At 34.3% G+C, this 24869-nt stretch overlaps 3 protein-coding genes across 4 annotated transcripts; 2 read left to right on the top strand and 1 right to left on the bottom strand.

The window, feature by feature from the left end:
* Positions 1–1302: 1302 nt before the first annotated feature.
* On the top strand, positions 1303–11852 carry LOC102602740 (enhancer of mRNA-decapping protein 4-like). Its single transcript, XM_006352479.2, has 12 exons — positions 1303–2337; positions 3467–3516; positions 3587–3743; positions 3842–4060; positions 4675–4803; positions 5022–6650; positions 7469–7828; positions 7903–8022; positions 8306–8476; positions 10261–10419; positions 10538–10663; positions 11237–11852. The coding sequence occupies exons 1-12, from the start codon at positions 1480–1482 to the stop codon at positions 11543–11545; spliced, it is 4287 nt and encodes a 1428-aa protein (XP_006352541.1). The 5' UTR covers positions 1303–1479; the 3' UTR covers positions 11546–11852.
* A 2997-nt stretch (positions 11853–14849) lies between these two features.
* On the bottom strand, positions 14850–15697 carry LOC107061543 (early nodulin-like protein 3). Its single transcript, XM_015310949.1, has 2 exons — positions 15490–15697; positions 14850–15250 (listed from the first exon to the last, which is right to left on the bottom strand). The coding sequence occupies exons 1-2, from the start codon at positions 15695–15697 to the stop codon at positions 14850–14852; spliced, it is 609 nt and encodes a 202-aa protein (XP_015166435.1).
* Positions 15698–17950: 2253 nt separating this feature from the next.
* On the top strand, positions 17951–24454 carry LOC102602177 (nudix hydrolase 2-like). 2 transcript variants are annotated; one of them, XM_006352478.2, is made up of 10 exons: positions 17951–18120; positions 19327–19540; positions 20847–20912; positions 21320–21457; positions 21957–22034; positions 22118–22168; positions 22286–22320; positions 23254–23362; positions 23865–24099; positions 24252–24454. In XM_006352478.2, coding segments are annotated over exons 2-10 (873 nt in total). In that variant the 5' UTR covers positions 17951–18120; positions 19327–19381; the 3' UTR covers positions 24254–24454. The 2 variants fall into 2 exon arrangements, with proteins under 2 accessions (XP_006352540.1, XP_006352539.1); XM_006352477.2 differs by lacking the exon at positions 24252–24454 and having other exon boundaries at positions 23865–24212.
* Positions 24455–24869: the final 415 nt, after the last annotated feature.

Below are 24869 nucleotides of genomic sequence, written 5' to 3'. Positions count from 1 at the left end.
TGACAAAAGTGGTGGTGGTGGTTGGATTGAGAATGATTGTTGTGAATTGTACGTGGTGGTTATTGATGGTGATGGTAATTGTGGTTGAAATGGTGGTATGGGTGACGAGTGAAAGTAGATGGAGCACCGATACATTGCCATCTTTGTAAAAAAAAACTTAAATAAACATCTCAATGATATGAAGACTTCGTTATAGATCGCAATCATTCAGATCCATTAAGTGGTTATTACATAAGGAAAATAAACACATTTACTGATTAAGATTTGAACAATTAAGATTACTTAATGATTGAAATTTGAATAGTTAAAATTAAGATATTTATTAAGTGCAAACAGATGAAACCTTATAATGTTTTAATATGTTTAGTGTAATGTATGCTAGAGGCCTTGTTCCGACATACAATTTTAATTATGTTTGAGACTTCATCAACAGTTAGTAGCATGTTGTCATGGCATGTATATTTATTATTGACATTCATGTCATTTTATATATTTTAATACTATGATATATGAAAAATTTCTTCTACGAAACTTATTTTCCTCCAATGCTCTTAAATCACGTTTCCACTCATCTTAAAATTATGTTCAATGTTTCATGCCATATTATGAATATATATCTGGATCAAGAATTATATCAGATATTGATCCCGCCTAAAGTGTAGGTTCGAAATATAACAGATCCTACCCCCTATTAGTCTTTTTATGCAAATCGCCAACGATCATCGTCACATGCCACTTCTCATAATCTTCTATTTTCTATTGTTCTCATTTGTTGTTCCTCGTCATGTTTCTCCTTTTCATTCGTCATTTTTTTTATCAAAGTTTAGATGTAATTTTTTTTTTCTTTTGATTAACGTTTTTCGATATGTATTCGACAATGGTAGTTATAATTTCTTCACTGACTATTCATATTTAAATTCTCAATTACATGACATTTTATATTTTAAGAAAAGAATAAAAACGAGAAAAAAGACAATCGCAAGGTGCTTGGTAGCTGATTTGAGTTTGAGAAAATTATACAAATATTAAATTCTGCATAAGAGATAAGTTAATATTTGATTTTAATGTTAAAATCACATAACTAATAATCTAATATATGTAACGAGAGAATTCATATATTATTTTTATTCAAAATAAAAGATGAAATAATAATACATGCTTACTTTGTTCAACTACCAAACCATTCACTGTGACATGTGATAAAAATAATAATTTCTCATTAGATCCCCAATTTAATAAAATAATATTTTTCTCATCCATCTTCTTCCCATAATAGCATTACTCCCCCCAAAAGGTCCCAATCTATTCATCACTCACTCTCAACAGAGTCACACTACTCAATCTTGCACTTAATCCGATCTCTGTCTCCAAATCCTTCATTCAATCATCGATATTCATCTTCTTCATCAAATCTCTCTTCATATACTCGTTAATTGATTCCCCAAGTATTGTATTTTTGTAGTATTATTTAAGGTATTTATGGCTGCCGCCGGAAATCCAAACCAGTCCGGTGGAACACCGTTTGATATGCATACTTTCTTCAAGCCTTCAACTCCAGTTTCAACAAACCTGAATACCCAGAACCCCATTAACCCGAATTTGATTTCTTCACAATTTATGCTTCCTTCAGCTTCTTATCCTCCGCCTACTGCCGGCGGCGCCGGTGGTGGTACAGGAGGAGGTGCCGGAGGACTTTACTACCCACCCCAGACAACCCCTTTTCACAATATCCCTCAATTCAATCACAATACTCCTCCACAGTATAACAACCATCAACCTCAACATGATGGATATATGCATCCGCAAAGATCTATGTCTTTCCCTGCTCCACCACTTCAACCACCACCCACCCCTACTAGTCCTCACCAGTTCTTGAATCCTGGAAATAACCCGAATCCTAACCCTGGGGCTCGACTTATGGCTTTGTTAAGTGCGCCACCTTCAACTCCTGAAGTTCTTCAGCAACCCACTGTGCAACTTCTTCCTTTACAGCCTACAACTTCTGGGTCTGAGCTTTCTGATTTTTCTGCTTCACCAAATGTTGGTATTGCTCATTCAGGGAGTAGCCCGTTGCGAATGCCGAGTAGGAAGTTACCTAAAGGGAGACATTTGAATGGGGATCATGTTGTTTATGATATAGATGATAGGTTGCCTGGTGAAGTGCAGCCTCAGCTGGAGGTTACTCCCATTACCAAGTATGGTTCGGATCCGGGACTTGTTTTAGGCAGGCAAATTGCAGTTAACAAAAGCTATATATGTTATGGACTCAAATTGGGAGCTATTCGTGTGCTTAACATTAACACCGCGTTGAGGTCATTGCTTAAAGGTCTTGCACAGGTTGGCCTTTTCCGCAAGCTTACATTTTTTGTTGTAATGGTTCTGTTAATCTATTGGATCTTTTCATTGATGTACCTAGATACATTAGATGTGAATTTCATACTCTTTTGTTATGTGAACTGTTTATGAACATTATAAATACTTGTGCTAGTTGGTATGCATAAAATACTAGTGATGGTAAAATTGTAGAGATTGTACTGCACTCCTATTCGATTCGGAAATAACTTGCCATGCACCACACCATGTTACCATGATTAAGCCATAAATTGAGGTAAGGCAATATATTAGTTAACTTATTTTTTGTTATTTAAGTCATATTAATTATCCGTTGTTCAAGTGTTGAATTTTGTACAAAAGACACATTTTATGCAATTATGCATATACCAGGTTCTAGTAAGTATTTCTCAATTGTGATGTGCTTGTAACAATTGTCTTGTCAAGTTGAATATTTTGTGGATAGGGCCGGATGATGAAAAGTCATCATATTTTGTGGGATTTCCCAAAGTAGAGGGGTTTTATGGAGAAGCTCTAATTTTTGGTACTGTTCATTGAAGTCATGATATTCACTTTTCCACTTATATCCTAGGTGCATGTGAAATTGAAACGTGCATGATTTTTTCATGGGATATTGGAATGTGTCTCTTATTTTTGAAATGTGTGGCATTTGATTTCACACTTTGTTGTCATACTCTGCTGTCACATGTCATGCAGAAGTATGCAACATATGTTTGGTTCTCTAGACATGGCTCTGAAATAAACTTCATACTGGGTGTGTTGTTGTACTTTCAAGTAAAGGCCATCTTCCTCTTGTTGTTTTTAGAAAAGGGACCATATCTACATGTTTAGAGCTGCTATTACTCTTTGGCCTTGACTTCTTGGCATGTGCTTATTTTGGATTGTTGAACCGACTACCGAGTACAATTATACTGGTTGTGGTAATGTATAAAACCATTACAGACTAGGCTTATTCTGTAAATAAAGATCAGTAAAATTGTCTTGTTTGGTTTAGTAAGGCAAAAGAAGATCTGTATTTTGTAAAACTTAGTAATTGGAACTTTATCATATGTTTTAACCATTCTTTTGGAGTATGGCATTATTGTATTAATCTAAGTCATGAAATTTCTTTCAGAGGGTCACAGACATGGCTTTCTTTGCTGAGGATGTTCACCTTTTGGCTAGGTAGTGCTCTTCTCTTTTATTCATATCAGGTATTATGTAAGTGATCTATCTAACTTTCCGGTTTTTTCAGTGCAAGTGTCGATGGGCGTGTTTATATATGGAAAATTACTGAAGGACCAGATGAGGAAGATAAGCCCCAAATTACAGGGAGGATTGTCACTGCTATTCAAATAGTTGGTGAGGGGGAATCTCTTCATCCCCGAGTTTGTTGGCATTGTCACAAACAAGTACCATAAATCCTTCTCTCCTTTTTTTGTGGAACTCTTTTCTAGCATAGTTATTGTACTGGATTTCTTCTTAACTATTACTACGCTCTCTTCAACAGGAAATTCTTGTGGTCGGGATCGGAAGACATGTTTTAAAAATTGATACCACAAAATTTGGAAAAGCTGACGTTTTTTCAGCAGATGAACCCCTCAGGTGTCCTGTTGACAGGTTGGTTGATGGGGTACAACTTGTTGGTACTCATGATGGAGAAGTGACTGATTTGTCAATGTGCCAGTGGATGACCACTCGATTGGTATCTGCATCAGTGGATGGCACGGTTCGTGAAAGTTTTGCTTATTGTCTGTTAAACGGTTTGCATTTATATTTGCTGTCCTTGCTCTATATAGCAGCCATATCATTCAATGCATTTTCATTTGTAAAATGATGATTCATCAACAAGTCCCACAAGGCATTGTTTTGTTTTTCATGAGATGGCATCCCATGCATTTTGGAATAACCAACTAACAATTGACATGGGAATGTTTGGTAAGAATATCATGTAAAATATAGTGCTAAAAATAAATATGTTATTATATAAAAACAATATCTAGTTTGTATAGATTCCAGTGTTCTCTTGAACCGACAGCAAATAATGTCCCAGAATGTGTGCAGTCCTTTGTTACTTATGAGGAAATGGGCAATGTCATACTGTAACTGATGGTTTCTTCTTTAGTACTTGCACAGTTTTAGGTTTATGCATCCTTCACCCTTGTATTTTGTTAATGTGTTAAGTTCTGAAGTCAAAACAAAACAAAAAGAAAAAAAGGATGTGGTTGTGTCCTGTGAAAGGGAAAAAATGATCTGATGATGAACTATGGATTATCTTCTGGTTTGATAACTAAGGTTGGTTGCTTCATGACTCATGCATGTGGTTTGTATCTTGTTTTACAGATAAAGATTTGGGAAGACCGGAAGCCTCAACCAATTGCAATTCTCAGGCCTCATGATGGTAATCCTGTTCATTCAGCCACCTTCCTGTCTGCTCCAGACCGCCCAGATCACATCATACTCATCACTGGGGTACGTGCTAATGTAGTTTATAGCAAGCATCTTTTGACAGAAACAAACGTCTTCTTTGACGAATAAGCTGTGTTTTCCTAAAGCGATCATGTTTTAGGAGACTAATTGCTACACATTCAGAAGTTGATCTTGATTTTATTTTATTTTTCTCTATAAGTTTGTGTCTTGGTTGTTTCTAGCGTTTTGTTCTTCACATATAACCAGTCAAAAGCATACAGGGTTTACTTAATCGGGAAATGAAGATATGGGTATCAGCAAGTAAGGAAGGCTGGTTACTTCCTAGTGATGCTGAATCATGGCACTGTATACAAACATTGGAATTGAAGAGTTCTGCTGAAGCTCGTGCTGAAGAGACATTTTTTAACCAAGTTGTAGCGTTGTCTCAAGCAGGTCTGCTCTTATTAGCGAATGCAAAAAAGAATGCCATATATGTTGTTCATCTAGAGTATGGCCTGAACCCAATGGCAACCCATATGGATTACATAGCTGAATTTACAGTTACAATGCCAATTTTGAGTTTCACTGGAACAAGTGATTTACTGCCTCATGGTGAACAGATTGTTCAGGTGTACTGTGTACAGACGCAGGCTATTCAGCAGTATGCTTTGGACTTATCCCAATGCTTGCCACCTCTGATGGAGAATGGTGTGGGCTTCGAAAGGACGGAATCTAATGTTTCACGTGATGCTGCTAGTATTGAAGGATATGTTCCTGTTGATCTTCCTGGTAGTAAACAAATGGAGTTCCCTTTAACTAGTGCTGCACCTAAAACTTTAGTGAATGAGAGTGCCACAGAGATTGTAGCTACAGCTAGACCTCTTATGACTGATGCACGCACTGCATTGGCCACCTCTGTGGAATTTGCTTCTTCTATTGCAGAATCTAAATCATCTAGTTTACCCAGTATTACTACTGATACTGATATTGCTCCCTTTACATCACCACCACCTTTGAGTCCTGAGTTGGCTAGAAAACTTTCTGGTTTCAGAAGCATATCAAACAGCTCTGAGCCTGGTCCCTCTGTCAATGACCATTTTGGGGATCCTAAAGCTGTTGAATATTCAGTTGACAGGCAAATGGATGCCATTCATCCAAACTTGACTGGCCTTACTTCGTCAGATGGTGACCCAATGAAAAATGAAGATGACGTGTCCCGTGATGATGGTTCTTCGTGTATTAGTAATACAGTTAAATTCAAGCACCCTACTCATCTAGTGACTCCTTCAGAGATATTGATGGCTAACTCATCTTCTGAGGTAAACCATGTTAATGAACATAAAAGCGAGGGACAATCAAGTATCCAGGATGTTGTAATCAACAAGGAAGCCCGCGATGTGGAGGTGGAAGTTAAGAATGTTGGTGAAACAAGATTCAGTCAAAAAACTGATATTGGCTCTCAAGAAGAACTTCATACTTTTGTGTCAGATAACAAGGAGAAACCCTTTTGCTCTCAGGCATCTGATCTTGGAATAGAAATGGCTCGAGAATGTCGTGCCTTATCGCCTGAAACTTGTATTGTCGAGGAATCTAGGCAGTTTGATGGGGTTTCTGGAACTGAGCAGCTGATCCAAGCATCAACAGCCCCTGAAGAAGATCGTGACTCTGCAAAGGAGATCTCTGGAAATAATTTAGACTCAAATGTGCAAGTTTCTGCTCATCAACCTCCAGCTTCTAGTGCCAAAGGGAAAAAGCAAAAGGCAAAGAACACTCAAGGATTTGAACCAGCTTCACCCTCACCTGGTTCTTTCAAGTCATCTGATTCCAATGAGGGTGGTGTCAGCTCAAGTAACACCTCTATGGAAGCTGCAGTCTCACAAATTTTGTCTATGCGTGAGAAGCTAAATCAGGTGCCTGCTTTGACTACAGGACTGTGCATAAATATGCTAAACTTTCCTTTCTCAAAAAAAAAATGTTAAACTTTAATGATCTTAATATTCTTGTTATTATTTTGATTTATCATGCTTTTAGTCAGTTAGTATTTCAAATTACAGGTTTTCGTCACTACTTTAATCATATATTTAGATGGTTGCCATTACTTTGAAGTTTCACTACTACTTTTCTTATACAGATGGTGATCCATTTTCCCTTAATATGCCACTTGCGGCTGCTTTTTTTCTGCACCCCATTGCGATTTTTTCTATCTGTTAATTGGTCCTTGTCCTGATCGATTTCCCTCCTAGAATTTGCCCCTAGTTTAGTGGTAAGAGCGCAGCACATGATGTGTCGGTTAGGCATATGTCACAAGCTCAAATGCTGGTTTTAGTGGAGAAGGGTAGAGGGGTGCGGGTCCATTATCCACTTGAGTTTCAAACTATGCGCCATTGGCCCTCAGGGATTTCTCTCCCGAAATTTATTGCACTATTGTCAGTCAAGTTCCGTCATCTAGGTCTCTTTCACGTCTAATTGTTCGTAAAATTACTTTCAGAGAATTCTCTTCTTGGAACATTCAAACTTCTCAAGTGACGGAAGCTGATTCTTATACATATATTTATTATGTGAGAGGACTCTTTGTCCAACCGTTTTTTGTATTGCATTGATGAAACATTAAAGCATGCCGGAAATTGCGCTTCCTGCAGTTTTATCATCCTAGTTACCTTATCGTTTTGTTTTGCTTCTATGCTATTCTTACTTGTTATCATTTTCTCTCAATGCTGTGCCTTCATAGGTTCTTAATATGCAAAAAGAAACGCAAAAGCAGATGGGTATGATGGTTGCTGTTCCAGTTACCAAAGAAGGAAGAAGACTTGAGGCTGCCTTGGGACAGAGCATGGAGAAGGCTGTCAAGGCCAATTCCGATGCTTTATGGGTCCGTTACCAAGAAGATAGTGCTAAACAAGAGAAATTACTTCGTGATCGTACTCAACAAATAACCAATTTGATATCTAACTGCTTTAACAAGGACATGCCAGGGCTAATTGAAAAAATAATGAAGAAAGAACTGGCAGCTGTTGGACAAGCCGTCACACGCAGTATTGTCCCTATCATTGAGAAAACTGTATCAACTGCTATTTCAGAAGCCTTCCAGGTTAATATTATGAAAATCTGGATATTTAAAAAAAAATGAATTTGTTCGTCAATGACGGAATGTGAATGGTGCAGAAAGGAGTTAGTGACAAGGCAGTAAACCAACTGGAGAAAACAGTTAGCTCTAAACTTGAAGCTTCTGTTGCTAGGCAAATTCAAGCACAATTCCAGACCTCTGGCAAGCAGGCTCTTCAGGTGAGGAGCATGAGCAGACAATTCTTTATTTAGTTAATGCCACTCAATGTGGGTACAAATCTCAACCTTGTCTATTCACTTATGTTTTGTGGCTCCACTGCAACGCTTGATTGCTAGATTTCCTTCTAACAAGCATAGTAGCTCCTTGAATTTGCTTCCTGAACATCTCAACCTGCTATTTTTCTTTTCTGCTGTCTTCATAGTGCTCCTTCTCCTGGATGCTTTGGTTTTCAAAATTAATGTTGGATGCTACGTACCCAATAACATTCTAACTGTCCTGCAGGAAACTGTGAAATCTACAATGGAAGGTTCGGTGATCCCTGCCTTTGAGATGTCATGCAAGGCAATGTTTGAGCAAGTAGATTTAACGTTTCAGAAAGGATTTGCTGAACACACTGGTTTCGCTCTACAGCAATTTGAGTCCATGCATTCACCGTTAGTACATGCTTTAAGGGTATGGCTTCTGAGCAGTGGTTTTATTATTACCCTTCTGTTTTCTTGCTAATTTCGGGTAGGACAATTCCTTCCTTTTTCAATATATCTAACTTACATTATTTATCTAACTTACATTATATTATGCTCTGGAATGGAGAGTTATTGGTGGCCAATGATGTACTCCTTCCACAACCTATGTGGATTTTTTTTTTATGCTGATTATCAATTATTTTGTTGCACCATCAACCTAGCTACTTTCTTATTCCTTCCTATTAGACCATCCTTTCTACTCCTTTCGTTCCATTTTGTTTGGCACTTTTTCCTTATTAGTCCATTCCAAAAGGAATGACACATTTCTATAATTCCTTAATTAATACTAACAACTTCTATAGGTATAACTACACAAATGTTATGGCATGTTTGAGACCACAAGTTTCTAAGGTGTTATAGGCTTATAGCTACACAAATGTTACGACATGTTTAAGACAACAAGTTTTTAAAATTTTTCTTTCTTTGTTAAACTTTGTGGCGAGTCAAACAAAGTTTAATAGAGGGAGTATTAGTTTTCTAATTAAAGAAGACAAAATGGAATAATGGAATCTACCTGAAGCTCGGGGTAGTAGCTGTTTAATTCATGCTGTGTTCTATAGGCATGTTAACAAAATCCAGGTTCTTCAAGTTAACTATTTTCTCTAGGAAAAATGATATATATATATATATATATATATATATATCTGTGTTTGTTGATATATCATGTTTTTTTAAAATAAGAAAGTTGATATTCATTCTTTTTCACAAGTTGATATTCATGCTTCCACATCACTAAAATAGAGCGCAAACGACAACATTTATCCTTGTAATAGCTGTTTAATTGGAAAGCAGAGGTGAATATTTGTATTCTCTATATAAGGGTCTGGAAGCAGGTTTGCATATGCTCTTATTGAATACATGAACGTAGCATCACAATGAACATTCCCCACTGTCTCCACTCTCCTAGGGGATACTTGGGTTTGGGGTGGGGGCTAATCTCTTGACTATATATAAGGGGGACTTAGGCATGTGTTGGGTCGGAAATTGTGTTATTGCTTTCAAGGTTACTGAGTGATACATGTTGATCTCGTTTGTCTAGAGATTTAGTGACTAACTCTTTTAGTGTAGATGTCATGAGATTGTGTGTGGTAATCTTCTTTTGGTTGTTACTTCCATTTTAGATTTGAAAGCTGTAGTTACTTGGAAAAGGAGATTTTACCTTTGGTATATGTTTATGGAGGTTTCACTGGGTGAATGTAACTCTCAACATTTCTCTGGTGATATAATTGAATGGATAATTCATTGTACAACAGCAACATACCCAGTGTAATCCCACACGTGGGGTCTGGGGAGGGTGGTGTGTATGCAGCCTTGCCCCTACCTTGATTTGTTGTTCGCTAATAGAAAAAGAAATATGGATTTTACCTTTGGTATATGTTTATGGAGGTTTCACTGGGTGAATGTAACTCTTGACATTTCTCTGGTGATAGAATTGAATGGATAATTTGTTGTACAACAATAACATACCCAGTGTAATCCCACACGTGGGGTCTGGGGAGGGTGGTGTGTACGTAACCTTACCCTTACCTTGTGAAAGTAGAGAGGTTGTTTCCATTGTATGTATGAAAAGTTGTTGCAATGAGTGTCAGTTAACTTTTCTTGGATATACTTGTTATCATTGATAATGGCCAAGTTTATACTCTCTTTGGAATAGCATATGCATTTGACTTTTCTTATCTTTAAATAAGAACTCACACTTGAGTTAATTTTCAGGATGCCATTAATTCCGCATCATCGATGACTCAAACATTGAGCGGAGAGCTAGCTGATGGTCAAAAGAAGTTGCTTACGCTTGCAGTTTCTGGAGCAAATTCCAAGTCATCGAATCCACTGGTTAGCCACATGAGTAATGGACCATTACTGCATGAGAAGGTTCTTTCTATTCCCTTAAATTACTTTTTACTAGATAGAATAATTGATAGCTACTTGTATTCTGCTTTCAGACTTGAATCCTTATTGTTCTATTTCAAACTTTTATCTTCTTTAATAGCTTGAGGCTCCTGTTGATCCAATCAAAGAGTTATCTAGATTGTTGGCGGAGCGCAAGTACGAGGAGGCATTCACTACAGCCTTGCACAGAACTGATGTGTCTATTGTATCGTGGTTATGTTTGCAGGTATACTGTTTGCTCTTTATCACTTGTTTATGGACAATTAAAATATCGGGTAGTTTAGTACTGCTGTTGAATGCTATTCCTTGTACTAGGCAAATGTTTCACCTCCTATCTTTCGAGCTGATAGAAGGATGGACTCCAAACCATCCAAATGATGAAGTTGGAAAATGCAAATTGACTAGTAACTAACCTTATTCAATTAAAAAGTTCTTGTATCTAAATGGATCATTTCAAATTTTGGTGTCTTGATTTCGTAGTTTATTACTTCCTCCAGTTCAATTTGTTTGTATGGTTTTGACTTGACACGGAGTTTAAGGAAGTAAAGAAGATTTATGAATCTTGTGGTTTTAAACTAAAGAGATGTAGAATGTACCAAAATGACTTTACACGTAGTTTACTTAAAGAGGATTTTGTAATCATTTTCAAAGAGTTTGAGCAACATAACTTTTGTCACTGCCAGGATTTGAACCTTGGCCGTTCTTGCTTCATTGGCGACTAGGCCACACTTTTGGTGCATCCTTGAAGTAATTTTCTTTTCCTGATCCATCTTAATGGTTTCCCTGTGCCTTTTACCAGGTTGATCTGTCGGGTATCTTATCAATGAATCCTCTCCCGTTGAGTCAAGGAGTACTTCTTTCACTTCTTCAGCAGGTGGCGTGTGATATTACCAACGAGACATCTCGAAAATTATCCTGGATGAGGGATGTGGTATCAGCCATAAATCCAACTGACCCGGTGATTGTACTGCACGTGCGGCCTATTTTTGAGCAAGTATATCAGAAACTAAACCATCATCGGACTCTCCCTACCACAACCCCCGCGGAACTTTCAAGCATTCGTCTGATAATGCATGTTATCAACTCCATGCTCCATGCTCCATGCTAATGACCTGTAAATGATTTTTCAAGAACAACACACGATTACGCCTGGTGGGATATTAAAGTTTGTACAAATTATTCTGGATTAGACAAAAAGTACTATAGAGTTGAAGCCTTCACCTACCTTTTATGTTGATTTCTATTGTTATTTTTTTTTTCTAAGGTAAAATCTTATAGTTGGGTTGGTTGGATTTTCGGGTTTGTTGAGTATTAGTCTTTTTTTTGGGTGGAAGTATTGTGTATACAAATTTTTGTGCTTTGTACATTGTTATCTTTACTGCAATTTCAAGTGGAAGGTTAAATGGTTTCTCTCATGACCTTATAATGCGTGAGACTATCTCCAACCCAACACCAAATTTTACGCCAAATTCTTATTTAGTGTTTTGGAGCTCCAATCCAACACCAAATTTTACGTCATTTTGGTGTGTGAATAGTGTTACACCAAACACTATTCATCACACTAATTCACTTTATTGAATATTTTAATATTATTTCATTATACAAAACTTTTTATTAAATATTATATAAATTGTGTGTTTTAATTAAATCTCTTGTATATTTAATTATTTTTTATGTAATATTTTTATAATATTAATTTTAGATATAAAAGTTAGCTTTTTTTTATACATTAATTTTTCTATATATGACTTTTTTTTAAAATTAAATTTGTGTTAATTCTACTATAAATTATAATTGGATATAACTACAACTAACTTTCACAAAAATTAAAAAGAAATGCTACATGATATATTAACTTCATGTATAATGCACAACATGATAATTGAGGATGAGCGTGATCTTAATGCACCAATTCAAGATGCGTTGGAAGGTCCAACTCCGACGGCAGAAATGGCAATAGATGAAAATTATCGATTCCAACAATTTCTAGCTCGACATAAAAAAATAAATGACAAAGAAGCTCATTTTGAACTACGTAATGCATTAATAGAGCATTTATGGGAGCACTGTAGTGATCTTGAAAGTTGAATATTTATATAGAATTTAAAATAATTTTTTCAATTATGTAATGTTTATTTAATTGTATTTCATTAATGATTTCACTTTTATTTGTATTATCCATTATTATGTATAATATTTGTTAGCAATTTATATTATTTAAAAAATTATGGTATAAAATAATTTTATATTAAAACAACTATAAAATAAAATAATATGAATTATATATGGCGAATGTTTTAGAAAGAATTTGTTTTATGAAGTAAGAAAATATAAATGAAATAAGAAATAATAATGTAATAATGAAGAGAGAAAAAAATATTCCTTTTTGATGTAAAATTTGATGCAGTGGATTGGAGTTGATTTATATTAAAATAGTGTTGACACCAAATTTGGTGTAAAAATTTGATGTTTGGGTTGGAGATGCCCTAAGGAGTGTTTGATTGACGGTATTAATATGCCCAGATTGAGTTATGCATTTATACAATGTTTGGTTAACGGTATTAAGAACGCCCGGATCTAGTTATGCCTTTATACAATATTTGGTTGATGGTATTAATATTCCCGGATCAAGTTATGTAGGAACATATTATGTTAATATAAGATAGCGTGTGTAGGAAAAATCTTCATGTATTTGCAATGTAGATGTAAAAGTAGCTAAAGACAATGCTCTTGGAGTGTTGACTCATTTGGTAATATACTAATATTGTATAAATTTAAGAGGGAATTTTGATAATTTTCTCAACTTGTGAAATTTTTATGTTTAGTGAAAAAATGCAACTTGAGAAATTCGAATTGCATGTTCAAACGAAATTTTGATGTCGTATTAATCTGATTTTAAATCACGGTTTCATATCATATGTGACTTTGAATCAATCATGATTTCATATCATATGTCAAACGAATTTTTAAATTGGGGCAAAGAAAATACTATGTCAAAACGAGCCTTTAAATTAGGGCAAAGAGAACACTATTTACAGAGTTTTTTTTGATGAAATTGAAAGAGTTCTTAACACAAATTATAGCCCAATTGAAAAAATATAGCTTATTAATAATGGAAATAACTGTGGATTTGAATAAAACTAATTCCAAACTAAAATACGAATAGAATAGTACTAATTCCACATGATTTGTTATATAGAATTCAAATTATAAATACATTATCTTCCCTCTAGTTGATTATTAGTTTCGTTTCCAATTTCATTAATTTTCATCTAAAAAAATAGTGATAATTTATGTCTCATTTATTAATCAACAACGTAGTTATCATTTTTCCGTTATCAGGAACAATACTGAAAGTTTGTCGTGTTTGATCAAAACCTTGATAGAGCAATGCATGTTGTGCGTGAAAGCAAATGTGGTTCAATAAAAATAGTTGTCTAAATTCGATATTTAATAATAATAAGAAGTAATGTTAGTAGTTAATTCAAGTTAATAAAATCTTAGCCATGTGTTTGCAGTATATTACATTAGATTTTATTGTAGGAAATTTTATTTATTAATATGAAGATTAATGAATAGTTTGATTCTAATTTGATGTTGTGTATATGTATAATTTAATTTTTTTATTTTATTTTAGGTATTAATAAATCATAAAAGAAGAAGTAAAAACTAAAAGCTAAAATTTAGCAAGAGTTGGATGAGCTAGGTTATGGATGCATTTTTGAGTTCAAGTAACCTTTGTGTGGGTTAATAATCATTTCATTTATTAACTAAATCAATTTCGATATATTCAAATTCAAACCGACCTTCCATTTGACATCCATGGTTTAAATAAGGCACGTGGAAGAACAAAGTGCCTCAAAAGGAAAACTTGACCATCTTTAAGATATAAGTTAGTTTTATTATAATTTATAATTGTATTTATATTATATTACAATTATTACAAGACCGTTACATTTTTAGAGAAAAAAAGTGTTACACGATATAATGACTATATGTATTCTACTACACCACATGATGATAAAAAATTAGCATGATCTTAATACACCAATTAAAGACAGAGGTGGATCTATAAGGACATGCACAATTAATATAAATATTTCTTTTCACTATCAAATCATCCAAATTTGAATTCTTAAATTACATTTCAACATATAATGATAACCTAATTGTATACCATTTTTTATGTTGACGTTATATGTAACTTGTACTCTTTCGAAATTTACCTAACTTTGATGGTAAAACAACATTGTATACCTACAATGCACCTAATTTAAACTCACAACATAATATGTAACGAATTCAAACTAATACAATGTCAATCAAATTTCAATTAAACAGAGAAATTACAACTAAAACAAACTAACATAAAATAAAAGTATATCTAAAACATGAAGAATATATAAATTCTTCTACATGAGCAAATAGAGAAAGACCATAACACCCCCAAGAGCAGTAACAAAACATGAAAAAACAGAAAGTACTGTGGTAGAATTAATCGCCGGTGGGCCCAAGAAATCCGAACCCCACCCATCTCCACCGTCACCCCCACCACCACCAACAGCCGGAGACGGTGAAATCTCCGGTGCAGACGCCGGCGAAGAAATTTCAGACGGGTGCATTACACGAATAATGATTCTTTGGCCAAATTTGCAATTATTTTTCTGGCCACTTATGAAATAGAAGAAGCCAGGATGGCTAATTTTGTAAATTGTCTCTCCATTTTCAAATTTGGAAATTGGGCTTGTTGTGTTGCAGTTGAGATAATTAGCCGGAGTTACTTCAAGTACTGAGTCGCCTTTGTATTTGAAATCTGTAAAAAAAAACCGATAAATTAACTTAAATAGCCGTTCACTCAAAAAAAAAAAAAAGAAGATATATAATATATACTACATATATTGATTAGTAACTGTAAATATTTTTGTCTAAACATGCAAATGTGTAACTTCCCCTTAAAAATGTGTAATTTTCAAGATATTCTAACAGGAACGTTACATGTGATATGTGTGAAATTTTTAATATTAGTTGAAAAAAGAGATAACTAAAGCTTACAAAGAGTATCTCCGATATGAAATCGATTTCTAGCAGCCCATTCATTATACGTTTCAGATTCATTACCAATCGGTTTAATCCAACCAATTTCACCACCAACTCGAAACTGAAAAGATGACACGAAGATATTCGAAACAAACATGAACGTAACAACAAGAGAGAGAACGAACACATTAAATCGAAGTGAAACTTCAAAATTAGTAGCCATAACTATGAAAATAATTTGAGCTTAATTGAGTATTTAAAAATCTAAGAATGAAATTAATTAGTAAGTGCTAAATAGTTCTCTGTTCGAGTGTAATTTTTTGTGTGTGTATATATAGTGGGATTAATTAGTTATATAATGACAGTTAATTAATTAGTGGATGGGAGAAGTGGTAATTAGTGGGTTTAGTCAGTTTTTTTAAAGGCTTAACAGTTAACATTACGTGACTTATTGGATGATTAATTAATTTTCATTACATGTGCATTATTAGTAATTGAGTAGATTCGACAATTATTAAGTTAAAATCCTGAATCCACTCCTAGTAAAGTACTATTCGTAATTGGAATTGCGATTGATAAGTATTTTATCATTTTTAGTTGTAAGCTATGACGTGAGTTCTTAAACTAAAGTTGTTTTCTTTTAAAAAAAAAAAGTTGAAATTATTTTTTTTAATACAAATTTGAATTAATTAAATTCAAAAACAGATGTTCTAGAAAAATAAATTTAGACAAAACATCATTACATTAGGATTTTCTGTTACACTGAATTCAAACAAAATCTGTACTTGACTTTGAATTCAAACAATTAATCGTTGACAAATTTGTTTGCCTAATGCTACAACTTTGACTAGGAAACTCATGAAATTAAGTGTTAATTAAAAGTGTACCGGCAAATACATATCATATATTTATTAATTTAATATAAATATCAATATAAATTTTACTATCATTTTTTCGCTCTTAAAAAACTTTTGCCCTTTTGATAAAGATTCAAGTAGCTAAATTTTAAAAGAATCGTTCGATTATAATTTATGAATTCAGTTGTCATAGGAAGAATAGACTAGACATAACACAATTTTAGCTTATCGATGATATGATTTTAGATAGGAGGGTATGAAAATCACATATCAAGATAGAAGATTAGTAGGTACATAGTTGAGCTTTGTCTCGCTTTTCGAGGATTGGACATAGTGGGACTTCGGTAGCATTGTGTATGTGGTAGTATTAGTCGTATACATGCATGCAATCTCTTGTTTTTTATATTTGTTATAATTTATTGTCTATTATGTTTCAATTACCATATTATTACATAATTGACATGTTTTCTTCACTATCGTAATTTTTTTTTTCATAACTACTTTGATTTGCTTCACTTGAGCTGAGGGTAGTCTTTTGACAATAGTCTCTCTATCTCCACGAGGTAAATATAAGATATTGTGTTACACTCTAATCTTTCCATACATCATTTGTGAATTACACTAAAATATGTTATTGTTGTTGTTAGCTATCACACAAAGCATTATTTAAAATATATATTTTTTAAGTTATAATTAAATCTATATTTAAACGTTTATTATATTAATCATGTCAATAAATTTCGAACAATATCCACTTTCGTAAAACCGTACAAACGAATGATTTGAGTGTGAACCGTGTGACTTGCTTGGAGCTTAATGCACACTTAGTGCTAATGTGTCAATGTCAATGTCAATGAGTGATGGCTTCAAGTCATTTGGCGGTAAATAATTCAGTGTAATCGTATATGTGAAGTTTGTAAAAATATAATTTACGTAGATATTATTTTTATTTTGAAACATAAAAATTATTTTTGATAGATTCTCGATATATTTTTTCTTCAGTCGCTACAATCACTAAATCAAAAGTAATTGCACAAAATATATATCACTTTTATAATTGAAAACAATTTAACTTTAAACTTTCTTTTACTTTTACTGAAATGATTATAGTTGCCGAATGATCAAGTATTCCCTCCATTTCCGTTTATATGTTATATCTTAACTTGACACGAAGCTCAGCAAAGTGAAGAATTCTTTTAAATTTTATGGTTTTAAATTAAAAATATGTCAATTGTCAAATGTACCAAAATGACATCTAATTTTGTGGTCAATAAAAACAAAATTAGAACAAACAAATTTAAATGAATGAAATAATATTTTATATCATAAGTTTCAAAAATATGCATTCCTTTTTCAAATTATATATCAAATCAAACGGTATCACATAAATTGAGACAAATGATATCCACGTTAATCACATAAATTGAGATAAATGATATTAACGTTAGTCACACAAATTGAGACAAATAATATTAAAGTTAATAACATAAATTGAGATAAATAATATCAACATTAATCACATAAATTGAGACGACGGACACATCTCATACCTTCATCGTGGCGGCTTTCGTAATGGAATGGTAACCCAAATGATGCAACCAACTAATTAATTGGCTTATTTGTTGGGAACATGTTAGTGGAATGCTCATCATTCATTTACGCATACGGCGCACACTAGTTTCTTCGTTGCTACAGTACGCTCCACCCCCGCCTATTTATATTCAGTATTCAATTCATTCCAATTTCACTTGCAGAGTTCTCGTTCTCAGCTGAAAACTCCATTTTCAAGGTAATTTTGAGCTTCTTCCTCAATATTTTATCAGTGAGTGTGAACATTATTGCTATGAATTTACAAATCTCCAGTTTTTTTTTTCAATTATGTATCAATTTTACTCTGTTTACTATAAATTTGTTTATACATTTTTCGTTTTTTCTAGATTTTACCTTGAAACTGCGTTAGTGATGTGGAGCAATTTTAATCAAACAGTTTGAGTTGAAATCTTGCTTTTCGTAATCGTATGAATCATATGTATCCATTATAATTTGTTTTTACGTTTTTCGTTCTTCTAGATTTTACCTCGAAAAAGCCGAGTTCAGTTTGTCTGCATAAGTGATTTAGAGCATTTCTTATCAAGCAGTTTGGGTACTTGGCGTGAAATTCTGCTTTTCGTAGTCGTATGAATTATATGTATCCATTTTACTCTATAATTTGTTTTTATATTTTTCATTCTTCGAGCTTCTACCTCAGAAAACTAGTTTAGCTTGTTAAGAAAATTTATTTCTCTGATTTGGAGCAATTTTTATCCAACTCCTTCACGTGAAATTCTGCTTCGAGTATTATCTCAATTTGTAATCGTATGAATCATATGTATCCATTTTACTCTTTTCATTATAATTTGTTTATATATTTTTCGTTCTTCTAGATTTTACCTCAGAAAACTAGTTTAGTTTGTTGAGAAAATGTATTTCTGTGATTTGGAGCAATTTTTATTGAATAGTTGGGTCCTTTGCGTGAAATTTTGCTTTGAGAATTATCTCAATACGTAATTGTATGAATCATATCTATCCATTTCACTCTATTCATTAGGATTTGTTAATCTTACTTGGACTGACTGTGAAAAAGCTTTTCATATAAGCAGAATTCGTTTTTATTACTTAACTCGGAAAACTAATTTAGTTTGTTACGGATGTATTTCTGTGATGGATGAAGTCATTTTCCTGCATCTGTGATGGTGAACAATTTTATTGAGCTTTTTGTGTGTTTAGCCATAGTTTTAGCTAATGCTGTACTAATTTGGAGTTGAGACATAGTTGATGATATGATCTCCATTTTTGTTAAATTAGAGGTGTATGTGTGGTTAGGACGCATGACAAGATATCCGATGTTAAGTTGGAATAAAACGAGCTATGGGTTCGTTGGCAAGTTCCGAACCTATAAACTTCAAATCCTGGTTTTACCTCTGCTTTATATTAATCCAGCGATTGTGTTTTTCAGGCGTCCAAGTAGAAAATTCTACTGCACAAATTTGGACTAAGTTGAGATCCTATATATGGAGAAACTAGTATTTCAAAATGGTGTCAAGAAGGATCAGTTGCTTTCTGCAGTAAATGATTATCATGGTGGAGTTATAGTGGAATTGAAGGAGCCTATGGACCCCAATGTCTTTCAAAACATGCTTAAAGCTTCATTATCCAAGTGGAGGTTGCAGGTATACTGCCTTTTTTCATAGTTATGAGTAAAGATGAGCATTATCTTGATGTTGACTGTCCACCTGTTTGTAGCTTCCCGCTGAATTATGGTTGAAAAGTAGAACCACCGGACACCACAATCGTATTTATTTATTCGTTATTTATGTTATTGTATGATGATGACCTGAGTTGAGCTTAAATGTGTTGAGAATTTAGTTATATAATAAAAGTGCGCTCTTTTTAATAGCTTAAGCTTTTAGATGATATGATCACACACTTTAACATGGTATCAGAGCAACAGAGAGGACCTAGATAGAGGTCCTGTGATCGAATCTCACCGCCACCCATATCAAAAAGAATTTCCACGTGCGCCCTTTCTAACAGCTTAAGCTTTTAGATGATATGATCACACACTTTAACATGGTATCAGAGCAACAGAGAGGACCTAGATAGAGGTCCTGTGATCGAATCTCACCGCCACCCATATCAAAAAGAATTTCCACGTGCGCCCTTTCTAACAGCTTAAGCTTTTAGATGATATGATCACACACTTTAACATGGTATCAGAGCAACAGAGAGGACCTAGATAGAGGTCCTGTGATCGAATCTCACCGCCACCCATATCAAAAAGAATTTCCACGTGCGCCCTTTCTAACAGCTTAAGCTTTTAGATGATATGATCACACACTTTAACATGGTATCAGAGCAACAGAGAGGACCTAGATAGAGGTCCTGTGATCGAATCTCACCGCCACCCATATCAAAAAGAATTTCCACGTGCGCCCTTTCTAACAGCTTAAGCTTTTAGATGATATGATCACACACTTTAACATGGTATCAGAGCAACAGAGAGGACCTAGATAGAGGTCCTGTGATCGAATCTCACCGCCACCCATATCAAAAAGAATTTCCACGTGCGCCCTTTCTAACAGCTTAAGCTTTTAGATGAGATGGTGTGTGTTACACCACATGTTTCCCCTTCCTTTAAACCAGGAAGAAAAGCACAGTATGAAGAATTAAGTGAATCTTCTTTTAAACCAGGAAGTTATGTTACCATTGTGTTTGTGGTTGATGTTGTATAGATGAGAAGCTTCCATTGACAGCAGTGGTGGTGAAAACTTAATTAGCTTTGGAATTTGACTCATCAGTTTTCCAGTTTGGCTGACAAGACTCTTGCAGTTTTCATAAGAACTAGGTTCCTGGTTTCTTTTATGGCTGTTGGACAGTCTTCAATTTGCATGATGTTATGACCTCTTACTATCAAAATGAGTTGTGTGGCCAGAATAACTTTCTAGTTTAGAGTTTATAATATTATATATTTTGCAGGGGAAGAAGGGTGTCTGGATTAAACTACCAATTGAGCTCGTAAATTTGGTTGAAACTGCAGTTAAGGTAATTTCACTTTACTTTTCCGAACTCGAATATGATAGCGTTCATGTTGACATAAGGAGGCTCACGGGATTCCATTTGTACACTTAAATGTGTCCTAGACTTGCTATTCTTACTAGAGACTTAAAATCTGTACCAAATGCAATATTTGAGTCAGACAATAAAAACTTAGCAATAGAAAAAGCCATTGTTTGATGACATTGCGATATATCATGCTGCTGTTTAAGATGTTGGAGGTTGAAGTTGGATATCACCCTTGTTACTGAATGTACGCCATTGAAATCTACTTTAAGAAACTATATAATAATATCGTTTCACGAACTCAAGTTCTTACATCATACTTTAGGTTGAGGAAAATATATCACTAGCTTTGCTATGAAATTGACCCAAATGTTTGACATTGACTTCAGGAAGGGTTTTGGTACCACCATGCGGAACCTCATTACCTGATGCTAGTGTATTGGATTCCTGAAACTGAGAATACCATCCCAGCAAATGCCTCACACCGAGTGGGTATTGGCGCTATAGTCTTGAATGACAAAAGAGAGGTAACTCAGATCTATTTTCATTGTATATAACTCTTTGCTCCTAATAATGTGTTCATCTGTGATTGTTCTGTTTTTCTCAGTATCTTACTCCCTGATTGAACGGTTACACTTATATTACTTTAATGTGGTATAAAAAGCATGCACTTATTTCTTGAAATGGCTTTTCCAGATGATTACATGTTGCAACTAATCGATTAGTGTCTGTCAATCATGCCCAAGCTTATTTTCATTTCATGCCTGTGAAAAAAGCTTCCCTACACTTCAAATCATTCTACTCAAATCTGGATTCTGCTTCACTTGTCAATTGTCGTTTGTTACGTACTGGTAGATTAACTGACCTATCAGAGATCTCTGTGCCTCAACTGTTTGATTGCACATTAATTTTGTGACGGAGGAAGCATATTTTGATCACTAGAAATATTTCATGTCTCGGACCACTATGCTTGAGCATCTTGGTGCTGATTTTCCAGTCTAAGTTTTGGAAATCTTTTGCTTTTAGTTGCTTGTTGTCCAAGAAAATAGCGGCAGATTAAAGGGAACTGCTGTATGGAAGATCCCTACTGGCATTGTCGAAGAGGTATGCACATTAGTTGGAGCTAAAGTCAGCTGCACAACTAGTCACATGCCCTCTAAACTGTATTTTGAGCTCTTATTCTGCAGGGCGAGGATATATTTGAAGGTGCAATAAGGGAAGTAAAAGAAGAAACAGGAGTAAGTTTATTGAATACTGAAAGCCACATAATCAAAATAAACCAACATATGCCATTTTCCTGCTGTACTGTGACTGTTATTGCTTCTCTAAGATTTGCCGGGTTCCATTTATTGCAGATTGATACTGAATTTATGGAAGTACTTGCATTCAGGTAGGGAAACTGTTGCCATGTTGTTTATGTGAGGAATAACTATATAATAAGCTACGATCACAAAGGATTATAGATTAGAGAAAATTGTATCTTATGTTTTATAGTGATCCCATAGCCTCCTTTTGCCACCTTACATTCCCTTGTTTGAATCAATGTAGACTTAGCTAACGGACACAATGGAAGAAAAATATTTATATAAGTGATATCTACTAGTTGGGAATAGGTTTTATACTTGTTAGAGAAATTCTAATGTTATCATTATTATTACTATAAAACTTATTTTTTTCCACTTATATTTTATTTGGTACACAATTTGAGTTGAGCTTAAATGAAGAAGTGAGGATTCACATAACCGATCCAAACTTGTTTTGGACTGAGGCACAGTTGTTATTAGTGAGGTCACTTATGCCATAGAGCTTGAAAAAGAAAGGTTCTAGTTTGATTTGAGGCACTTTCTCTATGCCCAACTATATACCATGACTGTTTTCTCCACCATGTTATTGCTTTAATTACTGTGATACATTATGGCTAAAGAAAAGGAGAACCGGTAAATATGCAAAAAATATCTGAAAAGATGATACTTCCTTTATTCCAAATTGAGTATTTTCTGAGAACAAGTGCAACTCAACTTATTCATGAGGGAAATCAGAAGTTGATTAGAGTGTGTGTTTGGAGAATACAATTGTATATCCCGAAATGAAGTATACATTTTGCGTATGTTATGGAAACGATTAGTTTCAAGCGCTACGTCTTTTAAAACTTTTTTGCTGATTAAATGGAACTATTGAGAAGGAGGAAATGTTATTTGGAAAAGGAAGTAACATCTTGAATGACCAGATGATTGTAGTGTAGAAGTTTCTTGTCATATTCTAGACCTATAAAATGCTCCCCATTGTCTGGATTTCTGCAGTAATAACATTTCTATTTTTACAGGCAAACACACAAGGTGTTGTTTGGCAAGTCAGATTTATTCTTCATTTGCATGATGCACCCTTTATCATTTGACATTCAAAAGCAAGATTTAGAAATTGAGGCAGCCCAGGTATGCCTTAGTTCAATTCTATAGATTTGTAACAGTATTCTCGAGTCAAGTGGCTGAGCTAAGCGTTCTAACAAGAGGATTTTAGTAAGTGTAAAAATGACACTTGAGAGTTGAGATCTTCCCCAGGGTTTAGCTCTCAATTGGCAAAGGTTGAGGGACTTGTGTGCTAGTCACAAGTTCGAGCTCTGGGCCAAGTGAACTAAGTCCAGTATTTAAGTAGAGAAAGGTAGAGGGTGGGCCCATCATCCCCTAGTTTCAAAGTTCGCGATTGGCCATAGAGTTGGCTCTAGATGATTTCTTCGGTCATAAAGAGAATGACACTTGAGATCCTTCCTCATATCAAGGGGATTCAACAACTTATGTGTATACAAAAATATTACTTTTATCCTATTTGCATAATGTAACTATCTGATAAAGGAATTCAATTAACCCTCTTCAATACACTTGGCTACGCCACTACTCGAGTCATAACAAATCTTAACATAGTGTTACTTCCTTTCAGTGGATGCCAATTGAAGAGTATGCAGCTCTACCTTTTGTCCAGAAACATGGCCTTTTCAAGTACATCAAAGATTTATGCTTGGTTAAGGCCGAAAGGAATTACCCAGGGTTTACTCCTGTGCCTATAACATCATTTTTCGATGCTAGCACGAGTTTCCTGTATTGCAACAAGGATGGTCTGGACCAAGAAAGCTCTGCAAGTTCATCTCTGAAGGAAGATTTGGAGATCGAAACTTGTAAGACTATCTTGATCTAATTTATAAGTTAATATTTTCTCTAGTAATTATTTCCATCCTCTATGATGAAATTATGTGTATTTTCAATTTTCTTTAGTCATGGTCTCACGTCATTTTATTTTCTTTTTGCCAATTAACCATCCCATGTTCAGAATCGATTGGTCCTATTAATCGGGATCCCATAGGACTCTAACTCGTTACTTCTAATCAAGGGTAGAGGAACCTTTAGCATTTCACCAAAAACCCTTTTGGTTAATGGCGAATCAATGTGGGAGGCATGATGAGTGCACATGCACCCATGCTTTCCTCCTTAGACCATGTATAATAATGTTATATCTCTTCATAAGTATTTGAATATACACCAATGCTTATACTAATGTATATCTCTTCATAAGTATTTGAATATACACCAATGCTTATACTAATGTTATATCTCTTCATAAGTATTTGAATATATACCAATGCTTATAATAATGTTATATCTCTTCATAAGTATTTGAATATATACCAATGCTTATACTAATGTTATATCTCTTCATAAGTATTTGAATATATACCAATGCTTATACTAATGTATATCTCTTCATAAGTATTTGAATATACACCAATGCTTATACTAATGTATATCTCTTCATAAGTATTTGAATATATACCAATGCTTATAATAATGTTATATCTCTTCATAAGTATTTGAATATACACCAATGCTTATACTAATGTATATCTCTTCATAAGTATTTGAATATACACCAATGCTTATACTAATGTAT

This window comes from Solanum tuberosum, unplaced genomic scaffold (genome assembly GCF_000226075.1).
Source record: "Solanum tuberosum cultivar DM 1-3 516 R44 unplaced genomic scaffold, SolTub_3.0 scf00149, whole genome shotgun sequence".
Lineage (NCBI taxonomy): Eukaryota > Viridiplantae > Streptophyta > Magnoliopsida > Solanales > Solanaceae > Solanum > Solanum tuberosum.
The sequence above is the reverse complement of the archived record's forward strand: the minus strand, read 5'-3'. Positions and strand labels throughout refer to the sequence as shown.